The sequence below is a fragment of the Amphimedon queenslandica genome, unplaced genomic scaffold (genome assembly GCF_000090795.2).
Source record: "Amphimedon queenslandica unplaced genomic scaffold, v1.1 AMPQUscaffold_12784, whole genome shotgun sequence".
Classification (NCBI taxonomy): domain Eukaryota; kingdom Metazoa; phylum Porifera; class Demospongiae; order Haplosclerida; family Niphatidae; genus Amphimedon; species Amphimedon queenslandica.
Window position 1 is genome coordinate 15,270 of NW_003546980.1, and position 14,776 is coordinate 30,045.

Genomic DNA, 14,776 nt, shown 5'->3' on the forward strand with positions numbered 1-14,776 from the left:
CTGATACTGTTGAGCGAATCAGTACAAGATCTACTGGTATTTGAAAATGGCCAATCTCGTACGAAACCAGAAGTGGGATTAGCATAATTATTCAGTAAATCAACCACATTTTGATCAGCATAGTCTTTCTTAACAGCATTCAAGTTGCAGACAGTGATCGCTGGGAAAGACTGTCCTTCATCATCAGATATAAAACTGATGGAGGTTGAAGTTGGATCTTTAGCCCACAGAATTATGTAGAATATTATGATCCCTGCACAAGTAATGGAAGCAAAGAGGAACACTAGTAGCCATAGTATTCTCCTAAGGCGAGACTTCCCTTTAAAAATATGAACAACTCCATGGATAGATGTATTATCCAACCACTTGTTGAAATGATGCTGCCCTCTCTTTAGCCTTGACTTTAAGATTGTCAAAGGGCCCTTTCTCGGCTGTACTGCCGGCACTGCTTCTCCTTGATCTTGAGGGCTGGCATTAGCAACAATGGCATCGCTGAGCTCCATTTCCAATAAACTATGCTACTTTGTCTTCGCCAAGAATCGTCAGTGTCTTAATACACTAACTAGTTGTTTCCAAACAGTCGTGGAATGAGTACAAATGTCTTTCTTACCGGAACCGTACCCTTGGCAGCAGATTATAGGCATAATATAGGCTGACCAGCCAATCACCCACGTGTCATTATTGTGATTCAAACTATGCAGGAAGTGTAAACAGGATGTACTGCATCAAATTAAACTGTGAATTTACTTTACAGCTTTGGAAAAGATGAGCCATTACTCCATTCTTCTAGTCTTCTTCTTGACTTGTTCCTGCTTTACTGCTCACGCTAAGAGAAATGTTCTCTTAATGGTTGCAGATGATGAAGGCCTTGAGACACCGATCTATGGAAACAATCGCATTAAGACACCAAACCTCCAAAGGCTAGCCCAGAGGAGCTTAGTCTTTAATCATGCCTTTACTTCTGTAAGCAGCTGCTCTCCAAGTCGCTCTTGCATTATGACAGGTCTACCACAGCATCAGAATGGGATGTATGGGCTGGAGCATGCAATCCATCACTTCTCATCGTTTGATGGGATCATGAGCTTACCTCGCATACTCAACAAAACCGAAAAGTACTGGACTGGGATAATAGGCAAGAAGCATGTGGCACCAGAGTCTGTCTATCCTTATGCATACTCCTTCACTGAGCAAGATGGCTATAACTTAAATCAAGTTGGTCGGAACATTACTCTCATGAAAGAGCTTGCAAGAGACTTCTTGGCTCAAGCTCAAAAGTCTGATTTGCCTTTCTTTCTATACATAGGGTTCTTTGATGCACACAGAGGCTGTGATGGCTTTTGTGAGAACTTTGGTGACGGTAGCAAAGGAAATGGTGTGATACCAGATTGGACCCCAACTGTCTATGATCCAGATGATGTCGAAGTTCCTTATTTCATCCCAGATACCCCAGTTGCAAGGAAGGACATTGCCAATCAATACAAAACCATCAGTAGGTTGGATCAAGGTGTAGGCCTGATGCTTGATGCATTGAAAGACTTTGGATTTGACGACGATACACTCATTCTCTACATCTCTGACAACGGTACTCCATTCCCCAACGCAAAGACAAACCTGTACGAGTCCGGAATGGTGGAACCAATGATGATATCAAACCCCGAGGACAAGTCTCGCTGGGGGAAGACCAGTGACGCTCTAGTAAGTAGTACTAACATTGTACCAACAGTCTTAGACTGGTTTGGGCTCAAGTATCCAGACTATACAGTATTTGGTCCTAATCCTACAAGACTGGAAACTGAGTCCTTACTACCTGTAACTGCTAGCGAGCCCACTAAAGGTTGGGACACTGTTTTTGCAAGTCACGATTTCCATGAGGTGACTATGTACTACCCCATGAGGGTAATGCGGACCAAAGACTTTAGGCTCATTCATAATCTCAACTTTGCCATGCCGTATCCACTAGCCACTGATCTCTACTCCAGCATCACGTACTTGGACTTGCTCTCAAATGTAGCAGCTAACAAGAGCACTCACTGGTTCAAGACTTTGCACCAGTACTACTACAGGGATCAGTATGAGCTATTCGATATTAAGAATGATCCTCACGAGCTTAAGAATTTAGCAACAGACCCAGAGTATGCTTCAGTATTTGAGGAAATGAAATCCAACTTGACGGAATGGAGGAGAATCACTGATGATCCGTGGCTATGCTGGCCTTCAGGGGTGCTACTGGGAAGCAAATGCAATCCACTCTACAACGGACTCTAATAGTAAATTATTGCCGCATTTTCCTGCTATAGCGACAGCTGCTTAGAGTGTGAAGCTGTAATGCCACCCAACTGCTGCTGAAATGCTAAAAGTTTAAAATTAAAAATAATAATCATTATTTTTAAAAAATAAATAAATAATTATAATTAGCTTAATTCTCAGTGCATGTGTTAGGCACACATTAGTCTCACATGTTCTATCAATAAAAAGAGCAACACACAAAATAAAATTCCTTATTAGTCTCTCTAATAGCACGTACAGCATATCTCTAAGAACATCATTAGCATTATTGTTATTATTATTATCATTATTCTTGCTGGCTAGTAGCAGATGACATACACTCCATAATAAGATCTTTATCAATAGGGTTTAGTGTGTTGCTATCTGGCAAGGAAGAAGAACTAAGAGGGAGAGAGAGGGAGAGAGAGAGAATGAATACTATACACTAACTCAGTTAGTATAGCAACAATAATGCCATGACATCATCATAAATACTATCAAAAATAGACACGCCAAATCACTTCCCCTCCTGAATATCTGACAACACCAAACATGGTCATTGCCTTGTCATTTAATAACAAAGGAACCAGACATGATTCAAGTTACATCCACCCACTCACTTGATTAGCTTTGGAGTAGTGCAGAGTAGAGGAGAGTCAGCAAGAGGTGGTGGGGTTAGTAACGACAATAGTATCTCAGTATTGCTAGCAGAGTCCATGTCACTGACTATACCACTGCTACCACTGTCACTCGAGTTATCAGTAGATACTCTATCACACCTGTGGATTGGAGAATAGAGTGTAATAATGATATTTACATTTATGGCACATTCTATGTTGACCCTATGTCATTTCATACTCACACACACACCCACACACACAAAAGTTTGGCTAGTATCAATTTAATTTTGTGGTCAATACACACACAAAGTCATGTACACTTACATCATAGTTCTGCCTATGGTGGTTGGGGGTGGTTGGGACAACCACCTCAACAAATGCACCAACCAGTTCATCACTTAGACCAACCATAGCCATACATAAAGCAGGATATTGTAGTCTACTAGTATGGTGCACATAAATTTAAAAGGAACAATATTAGTCTCCAACCACCTCTAGTTTTTTTCTAGGCAGAACCCCGAATACATGTATGTACATGTACACATAAATTGTACTCCCCCTAACCTCAGTCTTGAGAAATCGATTGGTAGGGGTAGATCCTCTTTAAACTTCTTCATTTCTGGCAGGGAAACTCCTTCATCTTCATCATCAGCAACTCCATCATCCTTGCTCCTCTTCTGAAGACGAACTCCATATTCTTCATCCATGATCCCACTGGTAGAGGAATCAATGCAAGACTCAACAGGAGGGGAATGAGAATCGCTATTAGGAGGAGAAGGGAGTGCTGCATGTATGTCACTCATAGGCTGTAGAGGTGGTGGACCACCGATTGTTGGTAGCAGTGTCTTGTGCCTACAAAAAGGTGCAAGTCACATAATGTAATTATTAACAAAGTGTTTTGAATGCAAAGAACAGGTGCATATCAGGAGCTGCAGATTAATAATTAAAAGGATGAGCATTCAGGTGTGTACAATAAGCAATGAAGATGGGCTACATGGGGCAAGCCAAAAAGGATATTTATGACTCAAAATATATGTTCATGTAAGCAAGTGAGAATAAAAAATCCCAAAGGCCATTTAAAGAAAAGGGAAAGCATCAATGTAAGGTTTACAGTATCAAAGTATACAACAGAAAATCAAATTAATACCACTAATGGTAATTCCCTGAAATCAAGCCATTCACTATCATGTACATTGTGATAATGAAAATGAAAAATTGGCTCACTTTGACAATTTCTTATTCTTCTTCTTACTCTTCCTCTTGTGACGGTATTTTATCATACTCTCGTATTCGACCGAACTTCCATTAGGAAAGAGCCTCACGAAAGACTCATTCTCGCCAGAACAAGACTCCACACTAACCTTCCTCTCGATCAGAGACGAGGAGGGAGAGAGAGAAGACTCACCCGGAGAAGGAATAGAAGGAATCGCTACACACTGGCGAGAATCAGCTTCCTCCGAACACGAAACTGCAGATTTACTACCGACCTCGGTCGCCTCGTTAGCTGACGACACAACATCAAACAAAGGAGGAGCTCCTGTTTCCTCCTCTTCCTCCTCCTCTGACAGGTAGGCTATCAACACAGCAATGTTATCTGCTTGGAGTTTCTTACGACTCCAGCGACTAAGAGCCTCTTTAATCAAAGCACTCACTACATCTCTCTGGACGTTAGTATCGCTGCTATTGTTGCTACCAGAGGTGCCCTTGCTATCAAAGTCACTAATGAAGTTGACTACGTCCGACGGGCTCATGACGTTCCATAATCCATCACTGGCCAGCACGATGAATTTCTGTTCGTTGAGGTCAAGCGGAAAGTCGTATACGTACGGTACAGGAGAGACGGTATATTCTCCGCTTTGGGCAGAGTACGACCAGAAGTCACCTAGGGAGCGAGCGACACTCAGAAATGGTATTCGATCGATCTCTTTCTTTCCGTTTGATTTGACTCGCATTCTCTCCCAAACAACCCTCATGACGCCTTTTAGACTAAGAGCAACTTCACCACCTACAGTGAGAGGAGAGAGAGATATATATTTTAGAAAAGTTATTAGGACTTAATGTATGTACTTTAAAGGCTTTCATAAACACAAGGCAACTTGTTGTTAGCAAGATTTGTGGTTACTTTGATCTCGTAAGAAACATGCTGCCAGAAATAAAAAGATGTCCTAATTTTAGCAACATGTTGCTTCGTTGCTAACAACAAGTCGTCTCATGCATGACGGCCATCAGAGCAAACATAAGTATGTGTAGTTGAAAGGGAGACCAAATTGAATTTCAAGCATTCTTATATGCAAACAAAGACATGAATGGCATCTATGGTGCATGTTGATGTAATAGCAAACTATGTACTATATTTTCATCTAGTGCAATGACTCACTGGTGAGGCGATAATCGTTGTGTCTGACCCAATGGGAAATGACATTGTTATTATTAAAAACTGACTATCAGGTTAACTACCACCACGACCACAGAACAGTCAGACACTATAACACGCATACAACGCCACACATCATAACTGTGTTTCTAGTTTATCCCAAAAGCTGTCTTATAACAAAAATACTAGCTACAGTATATAATACCGCTTCTAGAATAATAACACACTACAATCTATGTTTACATTATTCTATAACAATGCGTATACACAAACGTGTCCGTAGTATCATACCTAGTCTCCTGATATTCTCTTGCTCCTCGGGATCCTCTGGCTTATGGTCTTTAGTGAGTAGCTTTGGGATGATTTGAGGCTCTCCAGGCTCCCCGTAACGTGGATTTCTCACACCCATGATACCTGTAGAGTCGCCTACGTTTGCTACATATATGTGGTTCTTTCGAAAGATAACTGTCGAGGCTGTCGTACCGGCAGTGCTCAAATCGCCGGTTTTATTTGGGACCCAGGAGGCTATAGAGAGAAAGGGAAAGAATACTGATAAAGGGGAACCGTTAGCCATTGAGAGATATTACAGGGAAAACATGTTAACATAATACATGTACATGTAACGTGATGTAATTAAGGAAATGAGGCAAGACAGTAAACTATGGACATGTTGGGAATGATAATGTGGACTAGAGATAAAAAAGAGAAGGAACTTTGTTGAGAAAGGTACTGATTTGGTCAGATAAAGGCATAATGAACTTTACAATGCATCATCACAACAGAAAGAATCAGCCTGTTGATAATTTTGAAAGGTAAGACGGTTTCAAAAGTAAGGCATGATAGGACTCAAATTTAAATGCACAAAAGCCCACCTCTGCTTTCTTCCATCGTATTGTGTAGTTGGAGGTAGGCATTGCTGATCGCCTCTCTAACGCTCTGTGGATCTTGTGTGAGGAAATTGGACTGGTCTTGTATGACACTCCAGAGATTTTCCCTTGCGTACTTGGCCGCTTCTTTGCCCCCATGGCCGTCGAATACCCCCACAAAAGCCTGCTCTCTCATCTCGGGATTGGAGAGGAGGCTTTCCTTGGGAGAGAGGGAGACGGCTATGTAGTCCTCCATATGTTTCCGACCGCCGGCATTGGTCTCTGCCGTGACAGAGATGGTAACTCCAGTAGATGGCATGGTATTAGGAACAAAAGGAGCGATGGAGAGCGAGGCTGGCTATGAGAAGTACGACTTTAGAGTAAGTAGTAGTAGCCGTCTTTATATTCCTGCGGTATTAGAAGTCGCCGAGAAGAGAAAGCAAAGTTCTTTCTGTACTGAAGTTGGAAATGATTGTACTCAGTCTGTGATCAGAATTAGACTAATAAGACTATTTTTAAGTCTTGCGGTTCCCCGATAAGAGGGCAGTGGACAGGAGGTGGTGATACCAATTTCCTTTCTGCTTTATTCAAGTTTATCCGAGAGTTTATTGCTTTTCTATAGTATTCATTTGGGGCATTTTAGGCTTGCTTCTGCACGCCCGGAGCTCCATAGCAGCAACAAGCCCCGCCCCTAGCAACAGCCAATCAGATTTGAGTGCTGACGGTGCATAAACGGTACAGTGCAATAATGATGCAGCAATCATTAGCTCTTTGACCTTGAACACATAACATCATAGATCAACACATTGACACGTCCTACAGCTATGTTAGTATTATATTGAGAAGAAAAACCACGGAAAATGAACGATTATAATAATCAAATAAATGATACACAAAAATGATCAGTTCCATCCTACTATCTCTCTCTCTATCTCATTCCACCTCTGAATCCACCTCTCATCATGGGCGGGCCGCCACGCCCTCTTGAACCACGCCCACGTATACCGGCTATAAAGAAAAGACACAAAAATAATAATTGTGCAAGAGATACCTCAATATTACATTATGATTGACTATTTCAATTAACAAAACAATAAATCTAATTAACAATACTGCAGTTGCTTGCCCAGACCAAATTAAGCCAGCAATGCAATATTCTATACCAACAGTTGACACACACCAACCAGGACTGTCATTATTATTAGCCAATACTGTTTACTGTAAATAATAGATAAGATTGCATGGCACTAACAGCTGCAGGCTTGTAACAGTCAAGAAACATCACAGTATCTCTGGTGGAAGCAATAATACCATGCATTTGGATTAAATGAAGTCATTCTAAGCCATAGGAAAATGAGTATTTCTTGGATTAAAACATACTGACAAGATTACATGTGATTCTAACAGGAAATTATGCCCTTCCTATTACTGCAATCAGTGCAACAAATGCATGTTCCTTACATCATATTCTGCTTAATATTAGCTTACAAAGATCACTCGTTTATTAACTTATAATCAAAAAGTACCTTGTGCCCTTATCATGGCTGATTTCCCAGCTCCGGCTGCAAGTCCCTTAGCTCCTGACTTAGGTTTAAACATAGGAGCGTTCTTAAGCATGTCAGGGACAATAAGAAACCGTATCATACTACCACGTACAAACACTTGCTCCAGTTGAGAAACCTGAGGGAACAAGAGAGAGAGAGAAAGAGAGGGATAGATGGGGAGGTAGGGGAAGAGAGAGGGGAATCAGATAAATGAGGTAGGAATATATAAATGAAAGTAAACAAGATTGTGTGTAATAGTAAAGTATAACATAACATCATTGTGAATGTCAACAGACACAAAATAGTTTTCCTTGAATGTAGATAAGGAGAAGACACAGCATGTGTACACGCTTTTGCACTGTCTAAGTACATGTATATAATATTGGTGCAAATTTTCAATGTAAAATTTGAAGTTTTTGCTTTTCACATATATCTTATTAAAAAACTTAATTCTACCAAAGACACTCTCTTATTTTTCTTTATAAATCTAGCATTAGATCTATGGTGCTCTATTTGTGAGTAGTTTACATGTACAACATAAAAACTTTCTAAGCAAATGATGCGAACGGACATTAAATAATAACTCACAAAATTACAAACCCAACAAAATTTTACACTTGTATGGCATGGATATTCATAAGAGTTCTAATGAACAAAGGACGGAATGTTTAACTGCCCTGGTATCCTGTTAGTTGAAACTTAATAAGGCAATTGAACACAGGACTAATTAAACTTCCTCTAATAGTATGCAAACAAGCACTTATTGTACACTTATGATGACAGGAGCTTCAATCAGTCATGCCTCAAAAAATTAAATAAAAATAAAATTAAAAAAATAATTAAAACAACGCCCACACACATTAATTACAAAACCACACCCATTAATTAATAATTATTTAACACACGTTAGTTTATTTTTTTAATACTTAAAACTAAATTTCAAATGAAACATTACCTGTCCACTTCTGTTGGTAACTGTCACGTTCTGTAGCTGACAGTTCATATTGTCTTCAGCTTCGAGGAGCTTCCCACGATAAATCTCACCCATAACCGTCTCCAGAGTCACAATGTGACCCTCAGCCTCGTGGAGGAGCTTAATAGGAATACCAATTGACATCAAGAAATTGTTGAAAGTACTAGCAGAGAGAAACCTGAGGAGACCAACCCTCTGATTTGTTTACACGTGGTAAATTAATTGCAGGAATTAATCGGGACTGCCCAAATATCCGGCTGTATACGGAAATATCTCCGGATATTGATTGCGCAATGTGGGATCAGGTGTAATTTTTGGCGGTGAAGTATCAGGTGGAGCCCTCAAAATGGCGTCTCGTCAAGAACCACCATCGGGACTCCTACCTTCCTCGTCTTATCAAAGTGAAGAAAAGGTCCTGGAAAAACTAAGACAGTTGAGGTTATGGCAGCAGAGACAGCAGGAGGAGTTGTTTCTACAGCAACAGCTTGAACTGGACCTACTGAGACAATCAAAACTGAAACAAGAAGAAGAAATGGAGGAGGAGGAGGAGGAAGAGTATAAAAACTCCTCAAGTGAAACAAACACTTCTTTTATTGGGAATAATCAACCTGTACATTCTAATCCATTACAACCGGCAGGACACACACACAGTGGCTCGTCCATTGCCTCCAACCAGTCGGCTGATTCCGGTATGCTCAGTGGCCATAGTTGTCATGATGTTGATTTAACGAGAAGGAGGGGTCAAGTTAACGAAGTGGATGACGGTTCTAGTGGCTTTGAGACCCCAGAGTCTGATGATGTTCTATCAGAAACTGATGAAGCTAATAATAAAGAGGTACATATATGTACATGTATTTTTGTACATGTACATGTATGTATATGCATGTGTAGTTTTGTAATGTAATAAATGGTGTGCATACGGTTAAAGTAGTTATAGTACTAGTAAAGATTATGTGATATTAGTGTAATAGTGATTATTGATAATAGTATGATTGACAACAAAGAAGTCTTTTGTGATAGTAGTATAATATATCAAATTTTGTTTATAATAAGTAAAATTAGGCTACACGTATTTTAACATTTGGCAACTTTTTATTTTTGATTTCTTCCTCTCGTTCTAGTTGCCAGTCTCTCAGCCACTCCAGATAGTGATATCAGCAAGTCATGATGAGCAGCCTCTGCAACCAGGAATCGGTTAGTAATGACAGAATTCTCCATTTTCTGATACATATACATGTTCTTAAATTTATCTACTTGTGTAGCAAGTTTGAGCTGATTCTGATCAAGTTTGGATTTTTAATGAATTTTTAAAGCCATTCAAAAATCGAGCCAAAGTCCCTGTACTACATGTATAGTACAGGGTCGTTGGCCAAATTTTGTCAAAAAATGACTAGGAGAGACTTCTCCATTTTTATAATCATTAATTTTGTGTTGTAGGCCCTGGGCAATCAGCCTCAACATTTGAGGAGCTCCTTGAAAATAAATTACAACAATACCAAGTCACTGATGAGGTACAGTGATATCTTATTCCCTTTATTATTATTATTATTATTTTTGACTATTTTTATAGTTACAGCAGCCATTATCACAGTATTCTTCAACGCCTCCTAATCAGTCATCACTAGCAAGGTGCTCTAGTCAGGACTCATTTTTTGGTCGTAAAGAGCAGAGAGAAAAAGTATTTAATGAAATAATAATTAATTATTAATACTCTCTCCTCTTCTTTCTTCCTCTCTCTTTCTCTCATTGTTATAGAGAGAGGAGGCTGAGCTGGCAGAGTTTGAATTGCTGGAAAGAGCAGCAGAGGAGACTTCCTTCACATCCCAGTGCTCTATAGTGACTCGTGCTTTAGCTAACTGTCAGCCTTCCTCTACTTCTAGCCCTCTCTCTTTGAAGAATACTGCTAGCATCAGGAATGAGGTGAAGGAAGAGCCCAGTGGAGGGCTTGGTAGCCCTTCACAGATCACAGATATGAGATCATTGCATAGAGAGAGGGCATCTTTGACTGAAAGTGTCCTTGATGTTGATGAAGAGCCTCTGCTAGTGATGGGGGAGAGAAAGGGACCACCTCTACCTCACTTTCCACTGCCTTCAGTGCAAGAAGAGGAAGGACTCTCTGATTTTAATTCAACTCTTACTACTGATGGAGAGGAGGGAAGGGAGAGGTTTGGTGATGAAGAGGAGTGGGGTAGCTTTAAGAGCACTCCAATGCAGATCCCTCCAGTCTTAGCTAGTACATGTACAACCAGTACTGAGAGTAGTCCTTATTCTTCACCAAAGAAGCTTATTGCTTTAACTTCAGCTTCTATACCACATTCTTCCGATTTCTCTTCTTCTGTCTCTCTTCCTGCTCATTCTCCTACTCCTCCTCCACATGCTTCAGCTCCAGTTAGAAAAGTTAAAGTACTTGCATCGCAAGGGAAGACAGAGTCTCAGGAGACTGATAATCCTCCTCTTCCTTCTGGTGATACTGTATCAGCTCCTTCCCTCCCTCCTCCTTCTTCTCTTGTTGCTAAGTTATTTCCAAGTCTAAGCAAAGAGAGAGCAAGCTCTCAGGCTAAAATCAAGCCGACCACAACTAATATGCAACAACCTTTTGTCCCTTCACAACCTCCTACTGCCTCCATACCTCAATACCAAGGACCGTCACTTTCTACAGTTCATCAAACAACGGCTCCTTTTCCTAAAGTGGGTCCATCGGGTATTGAAGGAGTTAGCGATGAGATACAGGACAAGCTTTTGCAACTTGAGAAGGAAATTAATACTTTTAAGACTGAGAATGCTGCCTTGGAGAGACTAAGGGTTGAAAAGGAACAGGTACATGTATAGACTGTAGTGTCTCTCTTTTATCTTTACCTGTTGTGTTGTGTAGGGTTTGCTCTCCTTGAAAGAAGAGGTGGAGAGATTTGAGAGAGAGAAAGAGCTTGAGATGAACAACTTTGAGCAATACAAGGAGGACGAGATCAGAAAACTAAAGTAATTATAAATTTCTACTGTACTTATGTAGTTGTAATTGGCCAATCAGTTGTGGCACATTTTCAAAAAAAGACTATAGTCTTTTGAAAATGTGTTACTTTTTAAAATGGTCATAACTCAAAAAATTAAAGTCGGAATCAGCTCAAAATTTCTACATAGCATTAGGACCTCAGTATATATCAGAAAATGTAATAAAATTTAGGGGTGATTTTGGAGCCATTTTTTGGAAAAAACCATGGGCTATAGTACAGGGTACTTTTCAGAAATTTGAAGTTTTTAAAAAATAGCCATAACTTGAAAAATCGAAGTCAGAATTGGCTCAAACTTTCTACGTAGCATAAGTACATCAATATGTATAAGAAAATGTAATAAAAATTAGGGGTGATTTTGGAGCCATTTTTTGGAAAAAACCATGGGCTATAATAGTACAGGGTATTTTTGCTAAATTTGGAGTTTTTTAAAAAATGGCCATAACTTGAAAAATTGAAGTCGGAATTGACTCAAACTTTTTATAAAGCATAAGTACATCAATATGTATCAGAAAATGTAATAAAAATTTGGGATCATTTCAGAGCCATTTTTTAAAAAAAAGGATGTGCCATATATGGGAATATTTATACATTAATACACTATTGTGCTTGTTATATGTGTCTTAGGAGAGAACGTAAAGTATTTGAAATGTACCAGAAAGAGTCAAAATCGCAGAAAGACAAGAAAGAGAAGGAGGAGAGAGCTGCCTTAAGGAAAGAGGTACAAAAGATACTCTATATTGTACGTGTGCATTAATTGGAAACTGTAGTTGGAGGATTTGAGGGAGGAGCTACGTCAGAAGGAGCAGCGTTGGTCGAGTACTCTCTCACGGTACAGACTAAGGATTGAGAGTTTGGAGTCTCAGAACGAAGAGCTGCAAAAAGACTTGAGAATGATGGAAGAACAAAGACTGCTACAATGGCAGAAGCAGGTACATGTATAATGTGTGTATGTTTTTAATATCTTCTTTTTTAGCCAAAGCTACATGTACATGTATAGTCACTTAAAATGGCTTGTAATGATTTGTCATATAACCTCTAACAAAATAACAAGCGTAACAGGGTAAAAAATATTCCTATAATTGATTTCACCACCTTGCAAGTACAACTTGGTCATTATTAAGACTTATAGAAGTTCTCTCTACCTTATAATGCTTCTAGAGAAGTCTTTAGACAGTATCTCTATGCTCTCTTGCTGTTAGAAAGCTTTTAACTTTGTCCCATGTGTAAGCCGCCATTTTGTTTGCCGTGACCACACCCACTCATGTAAAGGAGCGTGGGCGGGTGGTTGCTAAGGCTTGTTATTTCTCCAATACAACGTGTATAGAAGAAATGTAAGTGTGGACATACAAATAAATATATATATATATATATATATACATAGCGCGACGGTGAATTCAATTATAGGAACGACCTGGGGGCTTCGCCCCCAGGTCGTTAAAAATACATGTAGTATGTTAGATATATTATTAGTATTTATTAATAGAAAGTAAAAAAAATTAAGAATTACATGTTGATCTAATCTACAAAAAAATATATGCTTCTGTTCAATCTGTTGCCATATGCAATTATTGCTGTGATTTGCCTGTAACTGCATGATCACCTTCTTGTTTCCTGTAGTTGGAGAGTAAGAGAAGTCCTAAGGAGAGACGTGTTGCATCTACTACACAGTCACATAACCTACCAGTTAACAGTAAAGCACCAGTTACTAGTAAAGGAATGGCTACTAGCGGTATTCCTCCAGTAAACACTGCTCCAGTGATGGGTGCTGCGTCTAGGAACAAAAGAACAGCTACCAATAGGTCTACCAGCAGCGATAGGAATAAAACTACCAGCAAAGACACTGCAGCAGAGAAAAGAATGAAGAAACAGACAAAACCTTCTCTTTCATTAGGTCTACGTGACTCAACCTCTGATGTTAAAATGGAGGAAAGGACAGTGGGTCGAGAGCAAGAGGAGCAGCCATTAGTAGAGACTCTAGCTAATAGATCAGTGACTCCTGAGGATATCAGAGGATTTATAAATGAAGGGTTAATGTCAGATAATGATGAGGAACAGAATGAGGGAGATTTGCAGTCAATAGTGATTAACAGTAGTGACAGTATGATCACTGATAGTGATTGTTCTATCATTGATGTGAAAGCTGTTGATGTGTCTGCAGTTAGTGCTAGTGGAGGGACAGACTCCAGTGTATGTTCTAATAAAGCTGATGAGATAGTGGCCCAAGTACTTCAGTCAGCCAGTGAGCAAGTATTGGATCATGAAGCAATAAGGTATTGAATATAATACAGTTTAATATTTATACATGTATTTCAATGTACTCTTTCAGAACTAATGTATATATATGTACAGTGGAAAATTTTTGTGACCCAAAATTTTTCTGAATCTGTCCAAAAATTTATTTTGTGGCTTAAATTTTTTGTGATTTTCTACTGCTCAGCCATACATTGTATTTAATCGATTTCCATAGATTTTACTTTTGAAAAAGCAAAATTAACGAAATTTTTTCTTTATACAATAAGTCTCTTATTATACATTGTATTTTATCGTTTTTATTTATATTTCTTTCAGGCGTCCCATGAGTCCTGTTCCCACTCTTCCAAAGTCTGTTAGGTTCAGTGATGATAGAGGAGGAGGAGAGAGGGAGAGGGAGAAAGGGAGGGAGAGAAGTGTCCAGTTGAGTTGCTCACCAACTAATGGCCAATCCTATCCTCCTACAGCCACAGTAAGCCTTTCAACAAAATGGCATACGTGTACATGTGTATCATTTATTATAATAGTTGTGCAGGGTTTTTGGTGACATTCTTGAGTAACTTTTAGAATTCATTAAAACATTTAAATGTGATCAGAATCAGCTCAAAATTTCTACGCAACATAAGGACATGTATGTGTATCAGAAAAAAATATAAAAACTGGGAATTCTCTCCTGGTCATTTTTGATGAAATTTGGCCGAAGACCCTGTACTATAGTACATTACATGAGGGAACTAAGCCCTTAACAAACATCTTTAACAAAATAAACACAACACAGAAATTACTAGGTTTAGAAGTAAGATAATAATAATAGAATAAGTGATAGGAAAAAAATTAATAAGGCACAATGAATAAGTTAATTGAGGGTGAGATGAG

The 14,776-nt window shown here is 39.2% G+C and overlaps 5 protein-coding genes across 5 annotated transcripts in view; 3 read left to right on the plus strand and 2 right to left on the minus strand.

The window, feature by feature from the left end:
* The first annotated feature begins 728 nt into the window (after positions 1-728).
* LOC100638186 (N-sulphoglucosamine sulphohydrolase-like) lies at positions 729-2,411 on the plus strand. Its single transcript, XM_011408820.2, has one exon. The coding sequence runs from the start codon at positions 766-768 to the stop codon at positions 2,263-2,265; it is 1,500 nt and encodes a 499-aa protein (XP_011407122.1). The 5' UTR covers positions 729-765; the 3' UTR covers positions 2,266-2,411.
* Positions 2,358-6,769, minus strand: LOC100638314 (protein phosphatase 1D-like). Its single transcript, XM_003390090.3, has 6 exons — positions 6,132-6,769; positions 5,551-5,784; positions 4,110-4,890; positions 3,450-3,737; positions 2,886-3,044; positions 2,358-2,666 (listed from the first exon to the last, which is right to left on the minus strand). Exons 1-6 carry the CDS (start codon positions 6,442-6,444, stop codon positions 2,573-2,575), a joined length of 1,869 nt encoding a protein of 622 aa, XP_003390138.2. The 5' UTR covers positions 6,445-6,769; the 3' UTR covers positions 2,358-2,572.
* A 194-nt stretch (positions 6,770-6,963) lies between these two features.
* On the minus strand, positions 6,964-8,879 carry LOC100638061 (small nuclear ribonucleoprotein Sm D3-like). The gene is made up of 3 exons (XM_003390088.3): positions 8,625-8,879; positions 7,652-7,805; positions 6,964-7,133 (listed from the first exon to the last, which is right to left on the minus strand). Exons 1-3 carry the CDS (start codon positions 8,784-8,786, stop codon positions 7,054-7,056), a joined length of 396 nt encoding a protein of 131 aa, XP_003390136.1. The 5' UTR covers positions 8,787-8,879; the 3' UTR covers positions 6,964-7,053.
* Positions 8,880-8,891: 12 nt separating this feature from the next.
* On the plus strand, positions 8,892-14,512 carry LOC100638440 (centromere protein J-like). The gene is made up of 11 exons (XM_020003004.1): positions 8,892-9,477; positions 9,764-9,836; positions 10,080-10,153; positions 10,213-10,320; positions 10,398-11,459; positions 11,515-11,618; positions 12,275-12,368; positions 12,418-12,579; positions 13,268-13,920; positions 14,219-14,372; positions 14,428-14,512. Exons 1-11 carry the CDS (start codon positions 8,989-8,991, stop codon positions 14,458-14,460), a joined length of 3,006 nt encoding a protein of 1,001 aa, XP_019858563.1. The 5' UTR covers positions 8,892-8,988; the 3' UTR covers positions 14,461-14,512.
* Positions 14,513-14,747: 235 nt separating this feature from the next.
* The window catches only part of LOC109586791 (centromere protein J-like), a 3,965-nt gene continuing 3,936 nt past the window's right edge, over positions 14,748-14,776 (plus strand). Inside the window, exon 1 of the mRNA XM_020003001.1 lies at positions 14,748-14,766. Coding sequence (XP_019858560.1) covers positions 14,748-14,766 — 19 coding nt within the window. The remainder of the gene's footprint in view (positions 14,767-14,776) is intronic.

Bases quoted from the DNA above. Each gene is read 5' to 3' on its own strand.
- LOC100638061 (XM_003390088.3), bottom strand. From the start codon at position 8,786: ATGTCAATTGGTATTCCTATTAAGCTCCTCCACGAGGCTGAGGGTCAC. The intron at 7,806-8,624 runs GTAATGTTTCAT...TTGTTCCCTCAG, and splicing joins TTACCAACAGAAGTGGACAG to GTTTCTCAACTGGAGCAAGT. The intron at 7,134-7,651 runs GTACTTTTTGAT...TTTTCTTTATAG, and splicing joins AGCCATGATAAGGGCACAAG to CCGGTATACGTGGGCGTGGT.
- LOC100638186 (XM_011408820.2), top strand. From the start codon at position 766: ATGAGCCATTACTCCATTCTTCTAGTCTTCTTCTTGACTTGTTCCTGC.
- LOC100638314 (XM_003390090.3), bottom strand. From the start codon at position 6,444: ATGCCATCTACTGGAGTTACCATCTCTGTCACGGCAGAGACCAATGCC. The intron at 3,738-4,109 runs GTGAGCCAATTT...ACCTTTTTGTAG, and splicing joins AAGAATAAGAAATTGTCAAA to GCACAAGACACTGCTACCAA. The intron at 3,045-3,449 runs GTTAGGGGGAGT...TCCAATCCACAG, and splicing joins ATCGATTTCTCAAGACTGAG to GTGTGATAGAGTATCTACTG.
- LOC100638440 (XM_020003004.1), top strand. From the start codon at position 8,989: ATGGCGTCTCGTCAAGAACCACCATCGGGACTCCTACCTTCCTCGTCT. The intron at 9,478-9,763 runs GTACATATATGT...CTCTCGTTCTAG, and splicing joins ATGAAGCTAATAATAAAGAG to TTGCCAGTCTCTCAGCCACT. The intron at 14,373-14,427 runs GTAAGCCTTTCA...TTATTATAATAG, and splicing joins CCTATCCTCCTACAGCCACA to TTGTGCAGGGTTTTTGGTGA.